The following is a 24922-nucleotide window of genomic DNA, read 5'->3' as shown; positions in this document are numbered from 1 at the left end:
AGCCATTCAATTTCTTTGGGCCTCAGTTTCCTCATATGTAAAATTAAGGGTTTGAACAAGATGGCCTCTAAGCTTGCAACTTTAGATCTGTGATTCTATGATCCCGTGAACTAGTAAGGGGTCAGGACCAGGACCAGATAGGGAGGGGGCTGGTAGGGTGGTGAAAAGGGAATATGAGAGGAAGAAAAAAACATGGGAAAGTAAGAGAGGGAATGTGGCAAACAGGTGAATAAGGAAAGGCAGGACTGCAAAACTGTAACCTTGAAGATATGACCCATTAATGTAAGGTTCTACATGGAAAGAAAGGAAGGAAGGAAGGAAGCGAGCATTTATTAAGTAGCTACCATGTGCCAGGCACTGTGCAAAGTAAGCATCTTACACATTCTCATTTTATTCTCTCACAACCACCCTAGGAGGTACATGCTATTATTATCCCCATTTTACAGTTGAGGAAACTGAGGCAAACAAAGATTAAGTGGCTTGCCCAGGGTCACACAGCTAGTAAGTATCTAAACTTGGATTTACATTTAGATTGACTCCAGGCCCAGCTGCCTCATGAAAGCATCCTCATAATTGAAGGGAGTGGCAGCACAAATCATCTAAACAGCAGGTCATCCTAAGATCATTTATATTTGATGTTGGAATAAATTGCATGATTTTTAAAAATATTTGTTGTTGTAAAGTATTGATATTCTGTAATATATAGATCTTCTTGATTGGATTCTATTTAATATTAAAACCAGATGACATTCTATGATGGGTATAACAGCTGACAGCAGAGAAAAGCAGCCTAGAAGTTTGGCCAGGCAGAATAGAAGCCAGCCTGGGATGGATGACAAAAGTTTTCACAGATAAGCCTTGATAATGGATAAAATTATTATACTCAAGAGAGTACTTTTTTCCTGAAGCAAGGGGATGACCTCATGAAGTCCTTTTTAGCCTGAAGAATCACTGAAATAAGTCTGCTGTCCTGTGACTGATCTGTATGGGTGACCCTGGGCAAATCAGTGATCTGCGTCTTTAAAATGAGGGGACTGGGCCAGATGACCTCTGTGGCAAAGTTTGTTACAGCTCTAAGTCTGTTATCCTGTTAAGGATAGTGAGGATAACTTTTCCTGTCTCCTCTCTCTTTTTAGTGGACAGTGAATTTGAATCAGTTGCCACTCAACTTCTCAAAAGGACCCAAGCTATGCTTAACAAATACAGATGTCTGCTTATAGAAGATGCCATGGTAAGACCTACAAGCCAAGTAGATTTGGGTTTCAGAAACACAGTGCGTATTGTGTAGCTGCTTTACAAATGAATAACCCAAAGAAGCAGCGTGCTTTCAACACATGGTTTTTCAACTCAGAAATTAAGAGATCACAGAGATTTGATTTTTTCTTGTTTTATTGATGCCTTCTGTTTTGACATCACAATAATTTCCTGATATGACCCCTCCTTTCCTTTGAACATTTCCTTGTAACAAAGAAAATCAGTTAATTAAAATTAGCTGATACAGCAGCTATATCTGACAGCTTTTGCAACATTTTGTACCCATAGTCTCCTGCCTCCCTTCCAAGAGGAGGGAGATATTTCTTCGCACAGATGAAATACTGGAGATCTTCTGAGAAAGACTGCAGGTACAGAATATAGTGCATTGGATAGAAGTTTTTAAGAAGGAATAGAGAAAACATGGAAATGGCCATTGCTAAAATTAGTTCTTAAATACTAGTTAACTAGAAAAGAAAACAAAAGACTTGGGAAAAGATGGAAAGGTCAAATCCATTTCGATAGTCCAAAAACTTGCTTTAAGCTATAAATTATTTTGTGGATGATGTGTCTATAAAGATACCATCTTCTTACATTAATATTATTATCAGTGAAGTTCTTAAGCCAATGATGATAATATGGCTTTAGGAAAATCTCTTAACTACACTAAATCAGCTGTTTAAAGCTATGAGAGAATTTTTTTTAACTTGAATAACTATCAGTGAAGCCAAACTGGCCAAATTGAAAGAAGCTTTTAAAAATTGTAAGAAGCTTTATCAGTACTGTTGAACTGTTCTCAGATGATTTTGGTTTAGACAAGTCATGAAACAGTCAACTAAAACAGAACAATTTATACAATAACAACAGTATTGTAAAGACAACTTTGAAAGACTTAAAAACTCTGATCAACACAAAGGAACCAACCACCCAGTTCCAGAGGCCTCATGATGAAACTTGCTGCCCACCTCCTGATAGAGAGGTGATGAACTCAGAGTTCAGATTGAAGCATATTTTTTTTGGACCTAGTTAATGTGGAAATTTGTTTTGCTTGACTTTATGTATTTGTAATGGATTTTGTTGCTTTCTCAGTGGGGGGGGAGAATGAGGGAGGAAGGGAATTTGGAAATGAAAATAAAATTGAATTAAAAAATAAAAAATAAACATAGCTTGCTCATCTCAAAACAAAAGGAATTATCTGTTAAATAAGGACCACAATTCTAACTTCTCTTTTGCTGAAGTCATTAAAATTAAAATTCACTTCAAGAAATTTCTTAAGAAATAAATTATCACAGAAGATGGAGTAAAAAGACACAACAGGAAACTAGAAACTAAATCTTCATTTTTGATTCCTCTCTTTTGGATTTAAAGACCCAGCTGACATGTTTTGAACTGATTTTAAAAGTATCTAAAATGATTTTGCTCTTTGTTTTTCAGCGGATAAATCCTTCTGCTGAGATGGTGATGATTGACAGGATGTTTAATCAAGAAGAAAGAGCTTCTCTGTCCCGAGATAAACGCCTGGCCCTTGTAGATCCTGGTAAGCAATATTATAACTCAAGTCAGGAAACTTTAACAAGAGTCTTTATCTGAATTAGGCTGTGAAAGCTGAGAATGAAGATGAATGATATTGAAGAAAGTATAAGACAAACTCCCAGCACCCTGGTCAGGTGCCCTGAAGGTCCAGTCTGTGTTCTGTAAAACCTAAATTTCATTTTTTAAATTTCATGTTTGACCTTTGTGATTAAATTATTTCCGTATGTAGGATTCTCAGCTTCTTAGCCACCCTCAAGTACTATACCAACTCAAAAACTAGTTAAGGAACTGTGCCAGGTAGAGCTTTCATTTCATCTTTAACATTTCATTGTCACTTGCATAAATTTTTAGCCTCTCCTCTTGTGCTCTTTTAGATTGGCTTAAATTTTCTATCTTAGAGAAAGAAAAAAATAAAGGTGGAACAATCTTTTAGTTGTTTTCCCAGTTTTACTTCACTCACTACTTTGAGGGATTCTACTTTTAGAAGTTTTAGGAAGTTTTTCCTTAAGTTGAAACAAATTCTAATCCATAGTCCCTCTGTTACTTTGTAAATAGTTGTCAGTATCTCCTGTGGAGGAAAAAAATCATCTCTATGTACATAGCGTAGGGGTGGACCCCCACAAACTTAGCTGGAGAGGCAAATAATCCATCACCAGGTGTTGAACAGAACAGAGCCTGGAATAGAGCCTCGTGGCATATTACCAGAGCCAGCACCTTGCTTCAGAGTTGAGTCAAGCTCAAGTGGACCAATGATTTCCTTGATATGGGTATTTCCTCTAACGGTGTAGATCATAAGTTGCCTTGTTCTGTACTCCTCTTGTCTATGGCCTCCAAGAAGTTCCACCCAGGGGGTCCACAAAGTATGCCTAGTGACCCCTTACCTTCTTTTGTTACGGCAAGGATATCAGTGGAGCATGCATCCTGTCAGGACAGTCATCCTTGCTTTTGCTGTAGCCCATCTTCTTTGATGGCATCCTTCATTCCTCTTCTTGTTTGTAATTTCTTATTTGTGATGTGTTGCATCCTACTCACAGCCACCAAGTCCTTGTTCTTTGTCCTTTGGAAGATTGACAGTCACGTGCCCTTCATAAATTTGGTCCACTGGTGACTCAAAAAAGTTTGGTCAAACTATCCACTCAGGAAAAACCAAGTGGAGAAAGAATGCCTGTTGTCTAGACTATGATATGCAGTTGGATACTACACTCTATAGTGTTTGTTCATCACTGTATGTACACTTGGACAGAAACTGCAAACGGATCATGAGTATATTTGGCCTAAAATTGAATAAGAAGAGGAGAGAGAATCAGATTGCCTTCAGGAAATTGCAAAGTTTTTTTTAAGGATGCTAAGCTTCTTCCTGAAACAAAAGCCTGTTTTCTTTAATACTATTAACATTTTTGATTTTAAAAACTTAAAATTTAATAATATTAAAATGTTAATTTTAATAATACCAATATCATCCTGCTGTTGTTGTAGGATTTGGAGTCATGGAATACTATCATCTTCAGGCTGACAACAACCCATTAATCACCACTCTTTAGGCCTATGGGAGTCAGTTAAGCCAATTCCACAACCACTGAACTGTACTATCATCTGAGACATAACATAAAAATAAATAAATAAAGGCCTTGCCAAAATCTGGCTATATCTATGAAATTCTTCCTACCTCCCAGTTAATGAGTCAAAAAAAATAAAAAGAAAGAAATGAAACTGTGTAGTTCCATATGTGAGAACGGCAAGATTTATTCTTACTAAACTCATGCCAACTTTTAGTGATCAACACTTTCCTTTCAAAGTACAGTACTCACGGGGCAGCGAGGTGGCGCAGTGAACAGAGCACTGGCCTTGAGTTCAGATCCTCACACACATACCACTCACTAGCTGTGTGACTCTGGGCAAGTCATTTAAACCCAACTGCCTCCACAAAAAAAAATTTTTTTTTAAATTGTGTTTAAGGGGAAGCTAGGTGGCCCTGAAGTCAGGAGGACCCGAGTCTGCTTACTAGCTGTGTGACTCTGGGCAAGTCACTTAACCCCAATTGCCTAAAAACAAAAACAAAAAATACCCCAACAAAGTACAGTACTCACAAATCATCCATTTAATGGTTTGTTCTAGAATTTTGTCAGGAATTAAAGTCAAGGTAACTATAATGTAATAGTTTATTACCTTTTTGAAAAATGGAATAACATTGTCCTGTAACATTTTTCCTTTGTCCATAGTTTTTCAAAAATGATTACCAGTGTGCTCGTAGATGTAGTTCATCCATACTTAATGACTTGAGCTCATTTAGAGCCAAGTAGGTATTCTCACCATCTCCCACTGATCTTGAGTTTCAATTCTATATTAACAATTTTTGTTAATTCTTCCCATTCTGAAGATTATTTTCCTTGGCTGGGAGAACAGAAGCAAAGTCTTCTTCTTGTAATCAGATATCATCCCCACATCTATCAGTATAGTCAGTCCTATTCCTTCCTGGATCTTCTTGTCTCCAACATCACTAAAAAGCTTCTTGGCAAGCGTTGGTTCATTCGAGGCTTTGGCCTTCTCGACTGTTTTACAGAATGGTGACACTTTTACATTTGTCCTCAGTAATCTGCTCTTGCTTCCTTGTTCTGGTCATCTCTTTTTAAAATCTCAGTTCATTACCTATGCAGCCATATTGATCTCTTTAGACATATTCCTCATCTTTCCCCTTTGGAATCATTTGTATTGACATTACTAGACTCTCCTTCTTGAGTACCTTCCATCTCTCTTAAGCCATGTCTTAAGGAGACCATGGGACAGTGGAAAGAGTATTGTCTGTGGAGTCAGAAGACCTGAGTTCACATCCTACTGCTGACATTCATTTTGTGTGACCTTGAGCAAGCCATTCACTGGACCACAGTTTTCTCTTTTCTTAAATGACAGCATTAGTCTTAAATGACCTCTGATATCTTTTTGAGCACCAGGTCTATGATCCTGTGCTTCTCCCCTTTGGGAACTCAGATTCTTTCCTCTGGACTCCTTCCTCTTTCTCCATTCTCCAAATACTTTGGAATCCATGCTTCCAAATTCTAGGGTACACATCAGAATGCCTGGAAGGAACAGAGGTTCCTTCCTCTGTCACGAACTCAGAAGTAGTATGGTCACTTCTTGTCGAGGTTTCCATCATGTCTAGTTTACCAACCAGTTCCTCTTTGTTAAGTCAGAATTATTAATTATGACAGCAGACCTCCTGGTCACTTCCTCTGTCTTCTGTAAGATTAAATATTTCAGCAAGGCAAGAACTTAATCAGTTGCTCTTTAGTTAGCAGAAACCAATATCCAAGAAAAATGTGAAATGCTCCATCACAACTGTATCTTTCCTCCATGTTGTCTTTGTCATCATCCCATAATTCATTTTCTGTTTCTTCCTCTTTTGTGGGTATACTGAGGTATATGCCTATCCCACATATCAGTATCACTTCTGTTGCTCCCACATTCATTCAAATTCTCTGCACCATGCTTCCCCACTCAAGTTGGTAGGTTTCCATATAGAAATATATATGCTTGACTTACTGTAATTCTCTACTGCTCCTTTTATTATATTCCTTTTGAATGAAAATGATCACTTTCATCGTTGTATTTTAGTCATGAGTCATGTACTAAGTCTCAGTGATACCAAATGAGGCTGTGTTTACCTCCTCATGTTAAGATTTACTTTATTAGTCATACTCTGCACATTTGAAATTGAACTGACATGAGCTTTATCCTTCAGTCCAATAAAAATTTATCAAGCACCTGTTATGTGTCAGACACTGTGCTAAGTACTGGGGATACAAAAAGAGGCAAAAGTCTCAGGCCTCAAGGAGCTTACAGTCTAGTTGGAGAAACAATATGCAAACAAATATATACAAAGCAAGCTATATACAGGATGAATAGGAAATAATTAACAGAGGGAAAGCACTGGAATTAAGAGGGGTTAGGGAGGGCTTTCTGTAGAAGGTGGGATTTTAGTTGTGACTTAAAGGAAGCCAGGGAGGTCAGTACTTGGAGTGGAAAAGAGAAAGTGTTCCGGGTATGGAGAACAGCCAGAGAAAACATCCAGAACTGAGAGATTGAGTGTATTGTTAATGACCAGTGTCACTGGATCAAAGAGTGTGTGTTAGGGAGTAAATTATAAGAAGACTGGAAAGGTAGGAGGGGGATAGGTTAGGAAAGGCTTTGAATACCAAACAGAGCATTTTGTATATGCTCCTGGAGGCACTGAAGTTTATTGTGGGGGAAAGGGGTGTGTGTGACATGGTCAGACATATGCTTTAGGAAAATCACTTTGGTGGCTGAATAGAAGATATATTGGAATGAGGAGAGACTGGAGGCAGACAGACCCACCAGCGGGCCATTATAATAATCCAGTTACAAGGTGATGAGAACTCGCACCACAGTGGTGGCAGTGTCAGAGGAGAGAAGGGAGACATCTTCAAGAGAGGCTGCAAAGGTGAAATCAACAGGCCTTGGCAACAGCTTGGATTTGGGGGGTGAGAAATAGTGAGGAATCCAGGAGGGCTTCTAGGTTGTGAGTCTAAGGGACTGGAGGATGGTGTCAAGTCTCTACAGTGATAGGGAAGGTACAAGGGCTAGGGAAGGGCTTAGAGGGAAAGATAATGACATATTGAATTTAAGATGTCTACTGGACATTCAGTTTGAGATGTCTGAGAGGCCATTGGAACTTCGAGAGTTGGAGGTCAACAGAGATTGGGGCAGAATAGATTTGGTATTTAAATCCATGGGAGCTGATGAAATCACCAAGTAGTTTAGAGGGAGAAGAGAAGAGGACCCAGGACACAGCCTCTGTGGGACACCTACAGTTAGAGGGTATGAACTAGATGACGATCCAGCAAAGGAGACAGAGAAGGAACAGTCAGATAGGTAGGAGGAGAACCGGGAGAGAGTGGTATCCTGAACACCTAGAGAGAAGAGAGTATTAAGGAGAGAGTGATCAGCAGTGTCAAAAGCTGAAGAGAGGTCAAGAAGAATGAGGACTGAGAAAAGGCCATTGGAATTGGCAACTAAGTGATCATTAGTCACTTTGGAGAGAACAGTTTCCAGTAGAATGACAGGGTGGAAACCAGGATTGTAAGGGGTTAAGTAGAGAGAGTGGAGGCACCTTTCTGTGGTCCTGTTAATTCTTTCTGCATATTGTCACCTGTGAATTACTATGAATTTTCTCAGCTAAGCTTCTCTGTTTAGACGCCTTGTAGTGTCTTTTTTAACATATCTTCATGGTCAGTTTTCTTAGTATTCCATTTTCAGTTTAAAATCCTCTTCATATGTGCTAAATTCCAAGCAAATATATATGTTTGCTCGTTCTTCTCTCTCTGTCTGCCTGTCTGTCTCATCCCTGGCTAATAGCCTATAATTCTTAGTAAGCCATGGTTCAGAAATACAACTCCGTTCAGATGAAAAGCCATATGATAAAAAGGAAAGAGTGATTAATTTTAGATTCAAGAGAGACCTGAGTTCAAATCCCACCTCAGACATTTAATAGCTCTGTGATCATGGGCAAGTCAGTTAGCCCTCTGTCAGTCACTGAAACATTCCCCTATCTAATTATTTTTTTAAGCATATCGGTGCCTTTTGTTGTTGTTGTTTTTACTCAACAAACATTTATTGAGTACCTCTCATGTGATAAAAGCATTACACTTGTAATGCTCTCTGAGTGCTTCTGAGCATTTTTGAGCACACACGTGAAGAAGGAGCACATTATAGCAGAAGAGCTTATGGTTGGAAGACTAGGATGGAATCCCGGCTGTCCTAAGGGTAGCAGGTTCTTACTTCACCTCTGCATGATAAGAAGGTCAGACTAGATAATCTCTAAGGTCCCTTCCAGTTCTAAAAACCACTGGATCTGTGCGATGGGTGAGGTGGCTGTTGTCACCCTTAAGGGACAGATAAGAAAACTAAGGATTCCTTTTGTTTTCACTTCACCGTCATCTCCAGATCTGCCCATTTTCTCTCCCCTCCCCCCAGCCAGCTTCTGAGCAGCAACCCTTGTGACAAAGGGGAAAAAAAACCAGTTAAGCCAAATTAAACAAAACATTGCCTTATTGACCGACAGCATATATGGCATTGCACACCCATAGTCTCAGCCCTTTTAGCAAAAGGAATGAGGTGCATTTTTTTATCTCTCCTTCTGGGCAAAGATTGGTTCTTGTCATAATCTTTTACATTGTAGTAGTCGTGTATATTTTTTTACCTATGTCTTTTTAGTTCACTCTGCATTAATTTGTATGTCCTCCCATGTTTATCTGAATTCCTCATACTTGTCCTATTTTGTAGCACAATAATATTCTGTTATGCGCACATGTTTGAAATTTGTTTAGCTATTTCCCATTGATGGCACCCACTTTGTTCCCAGTTCTTTGCTACCACAAAAAGTGCAGCTGTAAATATTTTTATAATACGTGGGATCTTTCTCTCTGACTTTGACCCCCATGGGCATATGCCCAGTCAGGGGCTCTTTGATCAAAGGGTACGAAGAGGCTGGTAATTTTTTGCCTAATTCCAATCTGTTGTTGAAGTTGAGAACTGTCTGTCCTCAACGGTCTGGCTTACAGTTCCCATTGTACCCAAAGCCACCTGCAAAAAGGCCATCAAAGAATCTAAACTTATAGCAATAATTTCTGCCACCCTTTTTGTCTCTTCTCCAGCTTTTCTTTGTTCCTCAGACATTGGCTTCTTGCCTTTTGTGTCTTCACCATGCTCCCTTTTTCCCACCTTTAGTCCACCTGAGCCTTTTTGTCTCTTTATCCTACTACACTAGCACTCTGTGTAAGAAGTTGCATGTTTGCTACTTTTTTATAGAGAAGGATGCATTGTATTTTCCCCAGAGCTCCTTCTTTGAACCTCAGGGTCAGCAGCATGCTACTATGAAGAGAATGTTGGGCGTGGAGCCCAAGGATCAGCTTTGAGGCCAGGGTTGCCACCTCCTGGCTGTGTGAACTCTACCAAGGCATTTAACCTCTTTGGGCCTCAATTTCCTCATCTGTAAAATAGAGGTGATAATATTTGTATGAAGCTGTCCCATAAGTTTGCGTTAATTGTTGTTAGTAAGGGTGTACTCCCTAGTTCTGGCAATCCAAGATTTAGGCAGTATGGCCTAGAGACCTAATGTGGTCTTGGAGGCAGAAAATGACTAGGTTCAGGTCTTTCCTCTCACATCTATCCTGGCTCCATGACTCTGGACAGTCACAACCTTTCAGGGTCTCCAGCACCTCTCCAAGACTGTAATGGAGTAGAGGGAATTTTCTTAGCAGGGGTTCCATATACCAGTGAATGAATGAACATTTATTAGGCACCTACTGTGTATGTATAGCAGGACTGGACTTGGGTTCACATGCTACCCCCAATACTTAGTAGCTGTGTAGACCCTAGATAAGTCCCTTAACCTCTCTGTAATTCAGTTCCCTCCTTTGTAAAATGAGGAGATTGAACTCAGTGGCTTCTCAAGTCCCCTTAAGCTCCAGATCCTAGGTGTGAAGTGCTGTACATATAAATAAGTAAAGCAAGATCACCCCCCCTTGAATAACTCCTATTCCAGGAATGGAATAAAAGACACATCAGAAGATTCAGTTGCAAATTGGATGGAAAGGTTTGGTGGTCCTTAGGAAGCCACAGCTGGGCAGATAGTAAGGGCGATGAAGTCATAGGTCCAGATAGAAAACAATGCATGTGTTCCCTCAGATTTTTTTAAAATAGATTTTATCATGTATCCTTTCAGCCTTCTCGTTTTCTAACTGAAGAATTAACTTTCCTTTCTAAGTTCTTATTGCAATGCTTCTGCAGGCTTCATGATCATTCAGTTCAAGTTCAGTTCAGCCATCCTGTGAACTGTTTTCAGCTTTGCTTGATACAGTTGTTTCTGCTCCATGCCTTCCATCCTATTCTCCTGCCTTTCCCGAGATGAAAGCATTTTTTGTGACCTTGCTAACCACTTTTTATTCTCAACAAAGCATGACTAGATTTATTGTTGTCTGTATGTGCAGATTTCTTGAGGCTCCATTACTTTTTTTGGAAAAAGTGAATATTCTTCACGACCTAATTCAGGCTGCTTGTACCTCGTAAGGGGAAAAACATTCCAGGCATGACGCCTATTGTCTAACATGTTTTCAAACTTTTTCCCAAAAAAGGGGGATGGGGAAGGGAAAAACAAACAAACAAAACAGCTGAGAGACCAGGGTTGGGGAGGGCTTTTGCCCAACTTATTGACCTATATATCTTCAAGTCACCACATTCCAAGAGAGGTCCAAGCTTCCAAGCTGGTGCCTACCAAAACCTGCTGATTGGCTTTCCAGTCTAGACATCAAGCTTCTGGATAATCCCAGTATGCTGACAAGATCTTCTCAAAGGATGGGGAGTAATATGATTGGTAGAGTCTAATATGTGTTCACCCTGTTCATCTTACCTACTCAGCTTCTATTCATGTGGCTCCTCCTGTCTTGTCCATTCACTAAATGTCTTTCATACACAAAAGCTGTAGACTCAGGTATGTTTTTTCCTACTTCCAGATGGTTATCAGGCCGATTTCTGTTGTTCCTCCAAACAACTAGATAAAGCCACAGAAGAGACACAGTTTGGCAGGAGTGACCAGCATGGCAGCAAGGCATCAAGCTCTCTGAACCTGGCAGTGGCCACCAAGGCCCAAAGCAGAGACCGAGTCAAACTAGGCGTGGCAGAACCAGCAAATCATGACCAGCCTCATACAGTGCCTAACCACATTATGGTCTCCCCAGGAGGAAATATTTCTAAAAAAACAGAATGCCTTGGCAAAGCCCTGAAATTTGACAAGGCAGGTACAGTCCAGTTTGGGGGCACAGCTGAAGAGAAGGTAGTCAGGAGAGACTCCGCCAGGGGGAGTGAGTGCTCTCCAGGCTCTGAGGGCCCCCTGAAAACCTCATCCAGACTAGATCATGGTACGGACAACCAGCGATCAAGTAATGTTATTGAACCTCACTCAGAGGGAACATGTAACAATTCCCTTCAAGACAAAACTCTGAGGAATTCTCCAAAGAATGAGGTTCTACACACAGACATCATGAAAGGGTCGGGCGAGCCCCAACCAGATCTCCAACTCAGTAAGAGTTTAGAAGCAACATTCAAAAATATCTTGGAACTCAAAAAACCTGGGAGGCACCTCCAAACTGATATGGCCGGCAGTGGTTCCATCGAGTTAGATTTCCCCAACTTTTCCCCAATGGCATCGCCAGAAAACTGCCTGGAAAGATTCATGCCGGACCCCAGTGAAGGTGGTGTAGAAACTGACTCCATTTTAGAAGCAGCTGTAAATAGTATCCTCGAGTGTTAATAGAAGCAGTCCCCTGGGCAAGTTAATGTTCTCTCCTAGCAAGAACGAATGGAAAGCATTCCCTAACTCCAGCCAGCCTGATCTTTCATCACAGGTCACCCTTTTAAACTCAATCCTGTTCTGTGTTTGAAAGCAATACTCGTTGTGGTTACAGGGAGATACCCAGTAAAGCTCATCCTTGTTAGAAAGCAGTCTCATAGGCCCTACACATCTCAAGTGTTAGGATAGTGCTTATGGTCGTTTTTTGTTTTGTTTTGTTTAAAAAAAAAAACCAAACACTGTAACTCAATGAGATCACAGTCCACTAGGCCCGAAGTAAAATGCTGACAATCACACATCGTATGAAAAAATACTTATTAAAGAAAAAAAATCAAACAAGACCAATAGAAGCTGCTTTTGTTTTTAGCCCCATCCATATCCCTGTTTGAGAGCTTTGTTTTTTGGGGGGAGGGAAGGAGCAACCCCACAGCCTCACTCTCGGAGGCCTCTTGAAGCAGTGGCAGACCTCTGGCTGAGAATCCCCATGCTGGCCTGGGAAGCCTGCACAGGAGCAGCAGAGCATTACAGGTCTCCCTCCATCATCATCCGAGCACTTTTTTTGGGGCGCCTGGAACAAAACTTCCTGTTTTATGGGTATGTCCGTATCTGGCGAATTTCATCTACGTTACGCTCTGTCCTTAGTCACAATAGCACGACTTGAATTAATAATACGAGGTTAGTCTCTAAGTGGCAAAGTGTACAGGGGAGGGAGGCCATGATAGAGCCATGATTATTATATATGTGTATATATTTAAATGCATATATATGTTAACTATTGAGAAAAAAAGTTTTGCATTTTATAATTGGATATAGTCAACCTAAATCTTTATGACATGGTGTGTTTTTGTTTGTTTGGATTTCTTTGATTTTGTTTTTAAAACCAACCCCATCCAAGTGTCAAAATGCACTTTTCATTTACAAACAGTGTTATAATTTTTTAATTTATACTTTTAAGGGGACTTTAGCCTTGTTTATGATTGTTGCTGTCAAAAATATTAGTTGCCCCAAGTAGCAGTTACAATTACCAAAATACATATAGACCAAAGTGAACCAGCTCAATCTACTGTTGAAAGGAAAGATCTGAAAAATAGGTAATTCCCAGTTTAGAGCCAAAGGATGCCCTTTGATGGTTTGTACTTGGCCAGTGTTTGTGTTGATGATGATAGACTCTTATTTATTTTTTTCTTCCAGCTCATTCTTTTATTTCTCTTCCCCAGAGCATGCTACTTTTGTTACTTTTGTCCTTAATGCTGTTGTATCTATCAGTTTTTCAACTGTTGCTGAAACCACCATATGAAAAAATATTCATATATATATATATATTATATACATACATACATGCATATATGTATATGTGCTTGTTCAAAACCAGAGACCTTTCATGATGACAGCAGTGTGCTCTCCCTCTTCTCTTTATCTCTGTCTCTTTTCTTTCTTTTCCTTATATTGCCTGTTGTTTTCTCTCTTTACACGTGCATCCTCTCACCTTCACTTTATCATTTGTTGCCAAGATCCCAAACCTGCCTCTGATTCTCACTGGGGCAGAGGCAGCCCATTATTCTCATGCTGAGTGTTTATCATTCAGAGTGGCCTGAAAGAGAATATAAGGCCTCTGATCATTGGAAAAGCGCAGCAACCTATACTTAATGGGGAAGGGAGCGACTGCTTCTCTTCTCTTCCTTTCCCTTCTTCCCTCCTCTGTTTTAACTAACCTGTAATAAAGGTAGTCCTCATAGATTCAATGGGCCATTTCTCCCCACACTCCTCACTCCTTCCCTCTTGTTATCAAACTAGAAATTGGAAGATCTAGGCTGTTTAGGGATTGCCATTTTTTACTGATTTGTGCCAATATCCAGGATGTGAATTGTCAAGCTCAACATTCCCCAGACCTCACCAATGTAACATATTAGAAAGAGTGAGTTGGTATATTGCCAGTTTGAAATTTCTGTTTGGGCACCATTATCTTAAGACCTCTGTCTTACCTCACCCCACTCCAGGCCTCCAACTTCTCAAACTCCCCTTGGGAATTAGGCTATCTTAATTTCCAGCAGGACTTTTAATAATGAGCTGGAGCACCAGACTCCACTCTTTACTGTGGGGCTATATACATAGAAGCCAGTAGGGTAAGCTGGCCAAAAGTTACATTAGTTCCTATGAATCAGTAGCATTCTTAAGAAAGAAGATGGACTCCATGGCCATGAACTCATCATCATCATCTTACCTGCATCTCCTAATCACAGACCCCATGCCACCCTGAACCAAGCTGCTCCATATTTTGTCTTTTATAGGGTTTAAGAGCCCTAATACTTGTCTAGCAGATGGACAGCTTAATTTACCAAAATGAAACTTGTAAATTTTTGTGTCCTATATGTAAGTTTACTTTTTATGGACAAAGGATTCTTGATAATGAAGAAGATTACAAAGTATATTTTAGTCTTGTCTGATTAGGTTACATACACACCCCCCACACCCCACACAGAGTCAGCCCTCATGTGTTGAATACCCTCTGGAACAGGTTAAATGAAACCAGCCTTGGATGGCTAATGTTGTTCAGGTTCATTAATCTAACCTAAATTTTAGGACTACTTGTATTCCGTAACAAAAACCATTTTCTTTTTGTTGTTGTTGTTGTTGTGGAAAATGTGAATTTGTTATTAAGCATTTGATTTTCCGTATCCCTTAAGTACTGCCTAAAGTTAAAGCAAATTTTGAACTGGCAATTACGAAAAAAAATATTTTAACTCTGAAGAATTTAGTACAATTTGTTAGATTAGGGAGGCCTTACAGACTGACTTGACTTCAAGAGGATGTGTCACTTATTGTCAGTGTGGTATGGACTTTATTTGCTTAAATACCTTCATTTGTATAGTATGTCTCACTTGAAATTGCTTTGTATACATTTTGTAAAAATATTTATAAAATGTTTTGTAAAAAAAAAAGTATAACAAATTGCAGTTTATTTTGTTATGTTGGATAAATACTGTTAAAAGAAACCAGTCAGTAACTATATTGTTAATCCATGGTTAGGAAATGTTTAGTTGGAGATTACAAAAATGAACCAACCATTGCAATACAGCCAAAGATTTGGGAAAATGTGCAACTGTGATTGTCTTGATTTTATAAATGAGAATGGCTACATTTCCCCCTCAGCCTGCTTCTCTCCCATTCACACTCCCTCAAAAGTGTTTATTGGGAGTAGGAGCTCTGTTTTACTACATCATTATCACTAGCAAGTGAGAGGACAAAGTTTTATAGTAAACTTTGCCAAATAAATAGGAAGAAAGCCTGGTTATGCAGTGAGAAAGTCTAGCTATAATCATCTCTGACCCTCATCTCCACACACAACTTTGTCCTCAGCAGATACACTTCTATTACATGCAGCTGACACATGAAGGTTTATAAAGTACTTTCTTCCCAATAAGTCTGTGAAGGCTCTGAGGGAAGAGTAAATCTCATGCTTGGGAAAAGGGCCAAATCTTGATTTCTGAGCCTTTATGTAGAAGTATAAGTTTGCCTAAGGTCTGTCATCACTAAAGGGGTGTGTGTATGTGTATGTGTGTGTGTGTGTGTGTGTGTGTGTGTGTGTGTGTGTGTGTGTGTGTGTGAAGGCAGGTAGTGCAAAGGGTCATTATCCTTATAAGATAACAAAGGAAATCGAGGCCCAGCAAAGCTTAATGCTTATCCTGAGCTATCTGACAGTCAGTGATGAGTCAGATCTCCTGAATGAGTTCAGTGTTCTTTATACCATGCCATACTTCAGGGGAGCAAATAATTGAAGCAGGGATAGCCAGGGAAGAGAGAGAACTGTCATACTGAAACAGAACAGTGTTCATGGGAATCATCAGGAAATTCTTCCCCATCATTAAACTGGTTTGTTCGGTTCAACAGTTCAGCAAATATTATGTGTCTACTCCGTGCCCCAAATTGCCCCAAGAATGAAGAGAAAGGTGAAGGAAAAGAGAGAGTAGGACTCTTCCTTGTCATTGACAAAACTAAGATGATGGCCCAATTTATTCTGGATATGTTTGGTTGAAAGTCATCAGATGTAAAATCAGCCCTGTGTTACTCTGCATAACCACTGATCCTTCCCCTCTTCCCCCAAGCAACTTGGTTACCTTAGAACAACTATGATGCCCACCATATTTTACACTTACAGGGACAGTATACTGGTGTCTTTGGCTGATTTTTTTTCTAGAGGACCAGAAATTAAAAGTTAAATAACTTTCTCTCTAATAGTTTATTCCCACCCCACCCCCCTACACACACACACACACACACACACACACACACACACAAAATAACATTTAGAAATTAAGACTTTGCTGGAATTTATCAGTGTACAATATACAGGAATTTGATCCAGACCCCTTGCTAGAGAAATTGTTTTTCTTAATATATTTTTAATGATTTTTTTACATTGATTCTGCTAAAGTAATTATAACATGGAGAGGCCCCTCACTAATCTCTATTGCAAGGGCCTAGCCACAGTCTGTTTGCTCTCACTAAGTCATCTGTAACTGTGCCTCTCCTCTTACTGTTTGAAATATTTTGTTCAGTCATTTTCAGTGATGTCCAACTCTTCTTGACCCCATTTGGGGTTTTCTTGGCAAAGATACTGGAATGATTTGCCATTTCCTCCTCCAGCTCATTTTACAGATGAGGAACTGAGGCAAACTGAGTTAGGTGACTTGCCCAGGTCACACGGCTAGTGTCTGGGGTCAGATGTGAATTCCTGACTCCAGACCTGGCACTATATCCACTATGCCACCTAGCTGCCCTTTTGAAATATAAGTGGACACAGCCAGTGAAGCAGATAGCTATCGTGTGTGTTAATCTATGAATGAAGTTACTTTGTCTATGGAGCTCTGAGGGAAGAGTAAATCTCATGCTTGGGAAAAGGGCCAAATCTTGATTTCTGAGCCTTTATCTAGAAGTATCAGTTTGCCTAAGGTTTGTCATCACTAAAGGCATGTGTGTGTGTGTGTGTGTGTGTGTGTGTGTGTGATGTTTCCAGAAAAGTAGGGAACCAACTGGACCCAGACTTGGGATTTAGTGCTTTTAACTTTTGGACAGAGATTTTTCTTTGGTCCTTGTTTTTTAAATGCTCCAGGACCTGAGGACAGAAAGCTAAATTCTAGGAATATAGAACTAGGCAGTGGTCACCCAGTAGTGAGGGCAGTACAAGGGAAAGAGATCTAGATTTGGAGTCAAAAGGCCCATGTTCAAATCCTGGAGCTTCCACTTCCCTGTGTGATTTGGGAGAAGTCACGTAGCCTCCCTTAGGATCAGTTTCCTCATCTGTGAAACTATCAATCTGAGCTCTATATCATGATTTTATGAATGACTAGGGGAGGAGGAGGAAGAGGAGAAAATGACCTCAGAAAGGTCTCAGACTGGGTCAGGAAGATGGACCCAGTCCAAGCCGTGTCTTCGCCAGGACTTCCTCACTCTGCCAGACTTTAGTGTCTTTAGCCTGGCCTTGTTCCAACCCAGCAGTGTGATCTCTTTGGTGATCACTTGAATATTCATTTGCAGATGGAGGGCACTTGGGGAACTGGATCACAGGAGAGAAGAGAATGGACCATGGCGGAATCTTCCTGGACAGCCACCCTGGAGTGAGCTGCTCCCCTATGTCCCCACACCAGGGCCCTTGACACCATTTCCAAAAAAGAATCTCTGGAATTATGTAAGTCACTGGGTATATATGATTCAATTTGCACAAATATTTCAGGAACCCATCAATTGCATAAAGCAACCTATACCTTGCGTTATAAATGATATGCTCTCAAATTTCTCTCCTTAGGAGGTCTTAACCTTCTTAATAGTTACCTTCGGTACAACAAAATCTGAAAAAGAGAGGGGGGTCCTCGAAACAAGTTCCCAAGTGTGCAGGAAGCAGGGTGACCAGGGGAGAGGGGGCCTGGACTGGGGCTCTGGAGACCTAAGTTCTAGGGTAATCACTGCCTCATTAACCTTATTAAGCCTGTTCCCCACCTATAAAATGGAAAATAATGTAAATGGGCAAGTGTCCTTCATCCCTCAGGATTTTTGTAAAATGAGATTCTAGATGTGAAAGAGGTATGAAAAGTCTGAAGGGCTGGATAAGGTTACCCCTGGAATAATTCAGAGCAAGCAGTTTGGTTTTTTCTCAGGTCTCCCTGTACTATTCCACACTTGTCTACATGGATCATAAATTTAGAGCCAGAAGGGATCTCAGGAGTCATCCAGAACCATCTCCCCATTTTACAATGAGCAGTCAGGCCCAAAGAGGTTGTCACCTGCCAAGGGATACACAGGTAGGACATGACAGAGCCATGATCCAAACCTAGGTCTTCTGATTCCAAAATCAGCACCCTTACATCTTGGCTATTATGAGGCTGCTGCCTCTCATCAACCCTCTGCCTTCCTCTTTCTTTCCTTCTCCCTTTCCCCCTCTCTCCTCCTTTTCCTCTCCATTCTTCTCTCTCTTTCCCTCCCTCCTCCCTCCCTCTCTCCTTCTCTCTCTCTCTCTCTCTCTCTCTCTCTCTCTCTCTCTCTCTCTCTCTCCCCCCCCCTTCCTCCTTTCTCCCTCTCCCTCCCTTCTTCTTTTCCTTCCTGCTCCTGCTTACTTCCTCTTCAGTTGTGCCCTAGGACAAAATAAAGCTCAGTGTGGTAGAGTATACCAGAGGGAGCACTGGCTTTCTTTCAGAGTGTCTGGGTCTGGATGCTGGCCCTGCTTCAACCTTGGGAATGTTACTTAACCTCAGCCAGTCTGTTTCTTCATCTGTAAAATGAAAGGATTGGACTAAAGTATTCTCTGTGGCCACTTCCAGCTCTAAAGCCTAGAACTGATTGGCCAAATCTTGATTCCTTTCCTTCCACATTCTATAACCTGGTTGCTCCCCTTCCCTGGCTTTTTTTTAAAAAAGTTTTTGGTATAGGCCTATGATCTTATTGGTATAGGACCCTTCCTGTGAGGAAATTCCCTTTCCCAGTATGGCTAAGGAAGCGCTTGACAGCTTAGTCAAAGTTTCCTGGTGCAGTGGTCTCCAAACTTTTTGGTTTACTCACTCCTGTCAGTAAAAAAAGTTTTTGAGCACGCACTCCAAATGCGTGTATATTTACTTCTTTAAAAATCAAATACACTACTTTGTTAATAATGGCATATGTTATAAAATTTACACACAAATAGAAATTGAAAGAGGATGAGATAAAGATGAAATAATATTAGATCCTAGACTCAATAAGGATCCACTAGAGTTTCCTGAGTAGGCGAATGACATGCTAATACCCGTGCTTTAAGCAAGGTCACTTTGGCAGCTGTGCAGAGGATGGAAAGAAGAAAGGCAAGAGGCAGAGAGACCGATTAGGAGGCAATTACAGTAGTCTAAGGACCTGAGGAGGGCTTGAAGTAAGGTAGTAACTGTACGTTGAGAGAAGGGCACAGATTCAAGAGGTGGTCTAGAGGAAGACGTGACAAGACCGGCAACAGATTGGAAATGTGAGATGAAGAAGAATGAGGTGTCAGAGATGACACTGAGCTGCAAACCTGGGTGACCAGGAACTTTGAAAGATGGGGGAGTTTTGTTTTGTTTTGGGGGAGGGACGGAGAATGCCGCAATGCAGATCAGCTTGTTCATCCTGGGTGACTCACTCTGTCCTACCCAGAATGTAAAGGTGGGGGGTGGGATGGTAGAGGTCTGACTCCGTAGTCACTATCCTGTTTGCAGACCCCACTTCTAAAGGGGCACCTACTAAAGCCATGAGATGATCTCTGGGGAAAAGGTCGATTTTCTCAGTAACATCTGAACAGCTGTTGCTGAGTGCCTGAGCTGCAACTGTTATAATTACCTTGAGGGGTGAACTCTGGGCTCAGAATGTGTTCAGTTGGGAATTCCCAAAGCAGAGGAAAGTGGTAGAGCCCAGGAGTGTTGGGGGATAAGGATTAGTAGGTGTGGTTGTGTTGGAAACAAATCCAAAGAATGGCTGTCATATAGGGAAGGTGGGACAAAATCCCACATAGTACTGGTTTGTGACCTCTTTGGGCCTTGCCACATTCCCCACTTTGAAGACCACTGGCCCACAACACCAAGAGGTTCAGTGTCTCTCCCAGGGTCATAGAGCCAATCTGTTATCAGAGATAGAAAACCCGCAGGTCTTTGGAAAGCCTTGGCTGGCTTTCTGTCCTCTCTGTACCAGAGTGCATTGTATCCTATCTACTTGAAATCCAGTCGATCGTTGGGAATCGAGTAGGGAACAGGTGCAAAGGGTGACTAACAGAAAAATGTGGCTAGGCAATGACCAGTGAAGATCCAGAGGGTTCCCTGAACACCAGTGTCTCCTGCAGGCTTATAACCACTAGCTCCAGGCCTCCTGAACTTCATTCAGTCTTTCTCACCTCTTTGATTTCCTGCCACCGTGCTATACCTGCTGACTTGTCGGCCCTGCAGGTGCTCAAGATAGCCTACTCACAATAGCTCACATTTCTGTGGCCTTTTAGGATTTACAAAGCATAGTCCTCACAAATTCCTGTGTAGGAAGCAGAATGGCTCAATGGAAAGAGTGAATGGATTTGGAGTCAAGGGGCTTGGGTTACCCAGCTCTGCTATTTACCATGTCTACAACCTTGGTTAACTTACCTCCCACCTTGTCCACAACATGAGGGGACTAGTGAGGGATGAAGGCTCTTCCAGATCTAAACCTGTGAGCCCATTTTATGGATGAAGAAACACGTTCAGAGGTAAAATAATTCACCAATGGCTACATCAAACTAGTAAGTAGTAGAGTCAGGATTTGAACCCAAGTCTCTAGACTTTCAGCTTGACTGTCAAGGCTAACGTGCTTTGAAGGCAGCTGGGAAAAAATACAGAGGAGACTGGGGTAGTTTGGGGCTAGTGATGGAAAACTAAAGTGGGGCTGGGAGAGGAAAGAGGCTAGATGTAGGCAGGAAGTCAGGAAGACTTTAGTGAGAGATCCCCTCCTTGACTTTGGCTGAGGGGAAGATATGTATTACTTCTGATCCACCGTCAGTCATCTCTACCCACTGAAGGAGGGGCAGTGCTTCAGATATTCCCAAACAGCAGGCCCTCCATAGACAACTCATTTGGCTTGAGGAGAAGGTTTCTGTGAGGTGGGGTGCATGAGCCATTAGAGACTGAACCCCGATGTTAGTAGCCCCAGGCTGTTTGGAACATTACAAGAATGAGAAACATCATTGTGTCTCATCAGTACAGATAAGAGAAGAAAACAGAAGAAATGCTCTCCATCTGCAAACAGGTTAGGTCAGATCTGATCTGAACCATAGGACAACTAGAGGAATGAAGGGGATGGGACAAAAACACAGCTAGAAAGTATAGTAGATAGAGCACTGGACTTGGGGACCAGAAGAACCTGAGTTAGAATCCTGCCTTCAGCCTTTACTAGCTGTGTGACCCTAGGCAAGTCATTTAACCTCTGTTTGCCTCACTTTGTATTTGTAAAGTGAGATAATAGTACCTACCTCCCAAAATTGTGAGGATCAAATAAGATATTTGTAAAGTGCTTTGCAAACCTTAAGGTGCTATATAAATGCGAGCTAATATTACTGTTATTATTTTATGAGGACATACTGAAAATAGTGTCTCTTCAGAGTATAAGTTCCTTGAAGCCAAAAGTGCAGTTTCTTATATGCCTAGCACATATAAATCTTAATAAATGATTTTCATAGATTGATTCTTCAGTAGTCTTTTCCCTCCCACTGCCTTCTTGGAGACCAGCACTGCTGGGCACATAGTATTTGTTGAATGAATTATTTTACCAGTGAGTATTTCAGTTGGTTCATTAAATGATCAGTCTTGCCCTAGAGACTGATCCCTGATGACCTTTGGTTTATTAAAAAAAAAAAAAAGTATTCTCATAGCACCATCTGCTGGCAAAGAGAAGCCAAAGGAGAAAGCAGTAAGCAACCAACCAGCAGCCGTCGTGTTAGGTGAGTGTTACGGTTTAATACATTAAGCATCCATAGTCTCATCAATTTATTGCATGTCAGACACAAAAAGCCCTGTTCGGACTCATCCTGCCCAGTCTGCCCATTTTACCAAGGGGGGAACTGAGTCCCAGAGAAAAGAAATTACCTGCCCCAAAGTTACACAGCTAGTAAGTGGCAAAGCCAGGATTTGAATTCAGGCCTTCCTGACAAAGGCCAGTGCTGTTCCTATTACACAACCCAGCCAGAGCCACATCTGTATTACTTTGCACAGAGCCTAGCCTGGAGAAATGCTGAGTCAGGATCAGCAAGTTCATGTGGCAGGGGAAGAAGAGCACTGGCCTATGCCAGTAGACCTCAGTTCTAGGACTGCCTCTTCCACTAATTAACTGTGTAGCCATGGGCAACTGACTTTCAGCTCTGGGCCTCAGTTTCCTCATTTATAAAACAAGAGGACTGGCATATATATACATACACACATATACACACATACACACACACACACACACACACACACACACACACACACACACACTCTCTCTCTCTCTAAGGTCCTTTCCACGTCTGACATTCAGGGATGATACTGATGTATGTGTTTAGATGTTTGACTTTCACAACGAACATAACCCCTGCCCTCTAGGTGTTGATTCAATCAAGCCACTACCTTGTGCAAGGCACTGTGGAGGTGATGAAGATAAGAAGATAGCTAAGACCCCTGCTTCCAAGGAGTTTTTTGTTTAATGCAGACTATTTATATTAAAGGGATATTCCAGGCCTCTTCCCCACATTCACTCAACAGATTAAGCAAGGTGATCAACAAATATTCATTGAATGCCCAACCTTGGGCTAAACTTTTGGTGGGAGATAAATAAGTGTGAGCCGCAGTGCCTTACCCCCGTGGCTCTTAGTCTACTTAGGAGAGGGATATGATAATGAAAGAAACAGAAGACACCATGTTCCTGGGCAGGAGACAGAGTTCTTACTGACAATATTATGATGATTACCTTGTTCTGGTCAGCTAGGGGATGGGGGCCTTTCGAAAGGGGTTATGGGAGCTGGGAGGGATTTATGGTGGCACATGTGGGGAGCCTGGAAGAAGAAGAAGATGGAAGATGACCATGGAACAGCTAAGCAGATCGATGAGAAATGTCATTTCCATGCTGACCTGGAAGCCAGGAAATAATGACTTATATTAAATAATAGATATTTACTTAACAGGTATGACCAAGAGTAAGCCTGGGCAACAGCTGGTTAAAACACGTGTCCTTTGTTTAAGCTTTTGATTACATGTTCCTATGAAAGGTATGAAAATACTCTGAGTACCCTATAATAAGGGCACCTTGTCTCTGCTACTGCCTTTCCATTGGTTTGACCAACACCATCTCTTGGGTCATATGGCTCCTGAAGTTGAATGGTATTGAAGGAAGTCAGGAAACCTTGTTGACTGGGTCCACTAGAAATTTATATTATCTAATCTCACCTGTACCTTCAGTGTGTATTTAGGCATTTTTCTACTCAATTATTCTCTATCCTCTTCACAATGGCAGCTGTTTCAAACCTCCTTTTTTCTCTTTCAGCCTCCCACCTGAGAATATATATATATATATATATATGTATATATAAAAAATATGTGTGTGTACATATATGTATATATACATGTATGCATTTCATTTAGAAAATTGAGATCATCTTAAGAGTTCTGTCTTCTTTCCTTATCTCATCCCTGCAACAGTATTTTCTACTACATTCTCAAATAGGTCACCTTTGTTCTTTCCAAGGCCAACCCTTTTACCTATACAGTGATCCCATTCCCTCCCAACTTCTTCAGCAAATTGCTCCCCTTTAACATCCTCTCTTTCTAATCTTCAGTCTCTTCCTAGATACTGGTGGTTCCTTCCCCAATGCCTACAAACACTCCTATCCTATCCTCCATCCTTTAAAAAAAGAAAAAAACCCTCACTACATCCTACCATCTCTGCTAACATTCTGTATTTCTTCTCCCCTTCTCAGCTAAATACCTGTCCTCTCTCTTCTAAACTGTTTGTGATCTGGCTTCTGTACTCATCCTTCAGCTGAAACTGCTCTCTCCAAAGTTACCTATGAGGAGCAGCTAGGTGGCTCAGTGGATAGAGCACCGGCCCTGAAGTCAGGAGGATCTGAGTTCAAATTTGTCCTCAAACCAAACACTTGACCTTTACTAGCTGTGTGACCCTGGGCAAGTCACTTAACTCCAACTGCCTAAAAGAAAAAAAGTTACCTATGATTTCTTAATTGTCAGATCTAATGGTCTTAATCACAATTCCAAAGGACTAATGATGAAACCTGCTATCTAGACCTGATGGACTCAGAGTACAAACTGAAGCATATTTTCTTCTCTTTCTTTTTCTTTTTGGACATGGCTAATGCAGGAATTTGTTTTCCATGACTATATATATTTGTAAGGACAACTAGGTGGCATAGTGGATAAAGTGCCCAACCTGGAGTCAGGAAGACTTATCTTCCTGAGTTCAGATCTGGCCTCATACACTTAGTAGCAGTGTGACCCTGGACAAGTCACTTCACCTTGTGTGCCTCAGTTTCCTCATATGTAAAATGAGCTGGAGAAAGAAATGGCAAACTACTCAAGTATCTTTGCCAAGAAAACCCCAAATGGGGTCACAAAGAGTCAGACATGAGTGAAAAAGGACCAAACAAAAACAATATATTTGTAATGTGTTTTGTTTTTCTTGCATTCTCAATGGATGGGGGAAGGATGGGGAAGAAGAAAATTCAGAAATGAAAATAAAACTGAATTTGTTTTAAAAAGACCTAAAGAGGAATACTCAAGAAGGTTT

The 24922-nt window shown here is 41.0% G+C and overlaps 1 protein-coding gene across 4 annotated transcripts in view; it reads left to right on the top strand.

The window, feature by feature from the left end:
* The window catches only part of BICRAL (BICRA like chromatin remodeling complex associated protein), a 103966-nt gene extending 88721 nt beyond the window's left edge, over positions 1-15245 (top strand). For all 4 annotated transcript variants that reach the window (XM_020976805.2, XM_020976804.2, XM_020976806.2 and 1 more), the window contains exons 10-12: positions 1137-1231; positions 2686-2788; positions 11310-15245. In XM_020976805.2, coding sequence (XP_020832464.1) covers positions 1137-1231; positions 2686-2788; positions 11310-12106 — 995 coding nt within the window. In that variant the 3' untranslated portion in view covers positions 12107-15245. The remainder of the gene's footprint in view (positions 1-1136; positions 1232-2685; positions 2789-11309) is intronic.
* Positions 15246-24922: the final 9677 nt, after the last annotated feature.

The sequence above is a fragment of the Phascolarctos cinereus genome, unplaced genomic scaffold (assembly GCF_003287225.1).
Source record: "Phascolarctos cinereus isolate Bilbo 61053 unplaced genomic scaffold, phaCin_HiC Scaffold_5;HRSCAF=322, whole genome shotgun sequence".
Classification (NCBI taxonomy): Eukaryota; Metazoa; Chordata; class Mammalia; order Diprotodontia; family Phascolarctidae; genus Phascolarctos; species Phascolarctos cinereus.
Note: the sequence above shows the minus strand (reverse complement) of the source record. Positions and strands in the feature narration are given on the sequence as shown.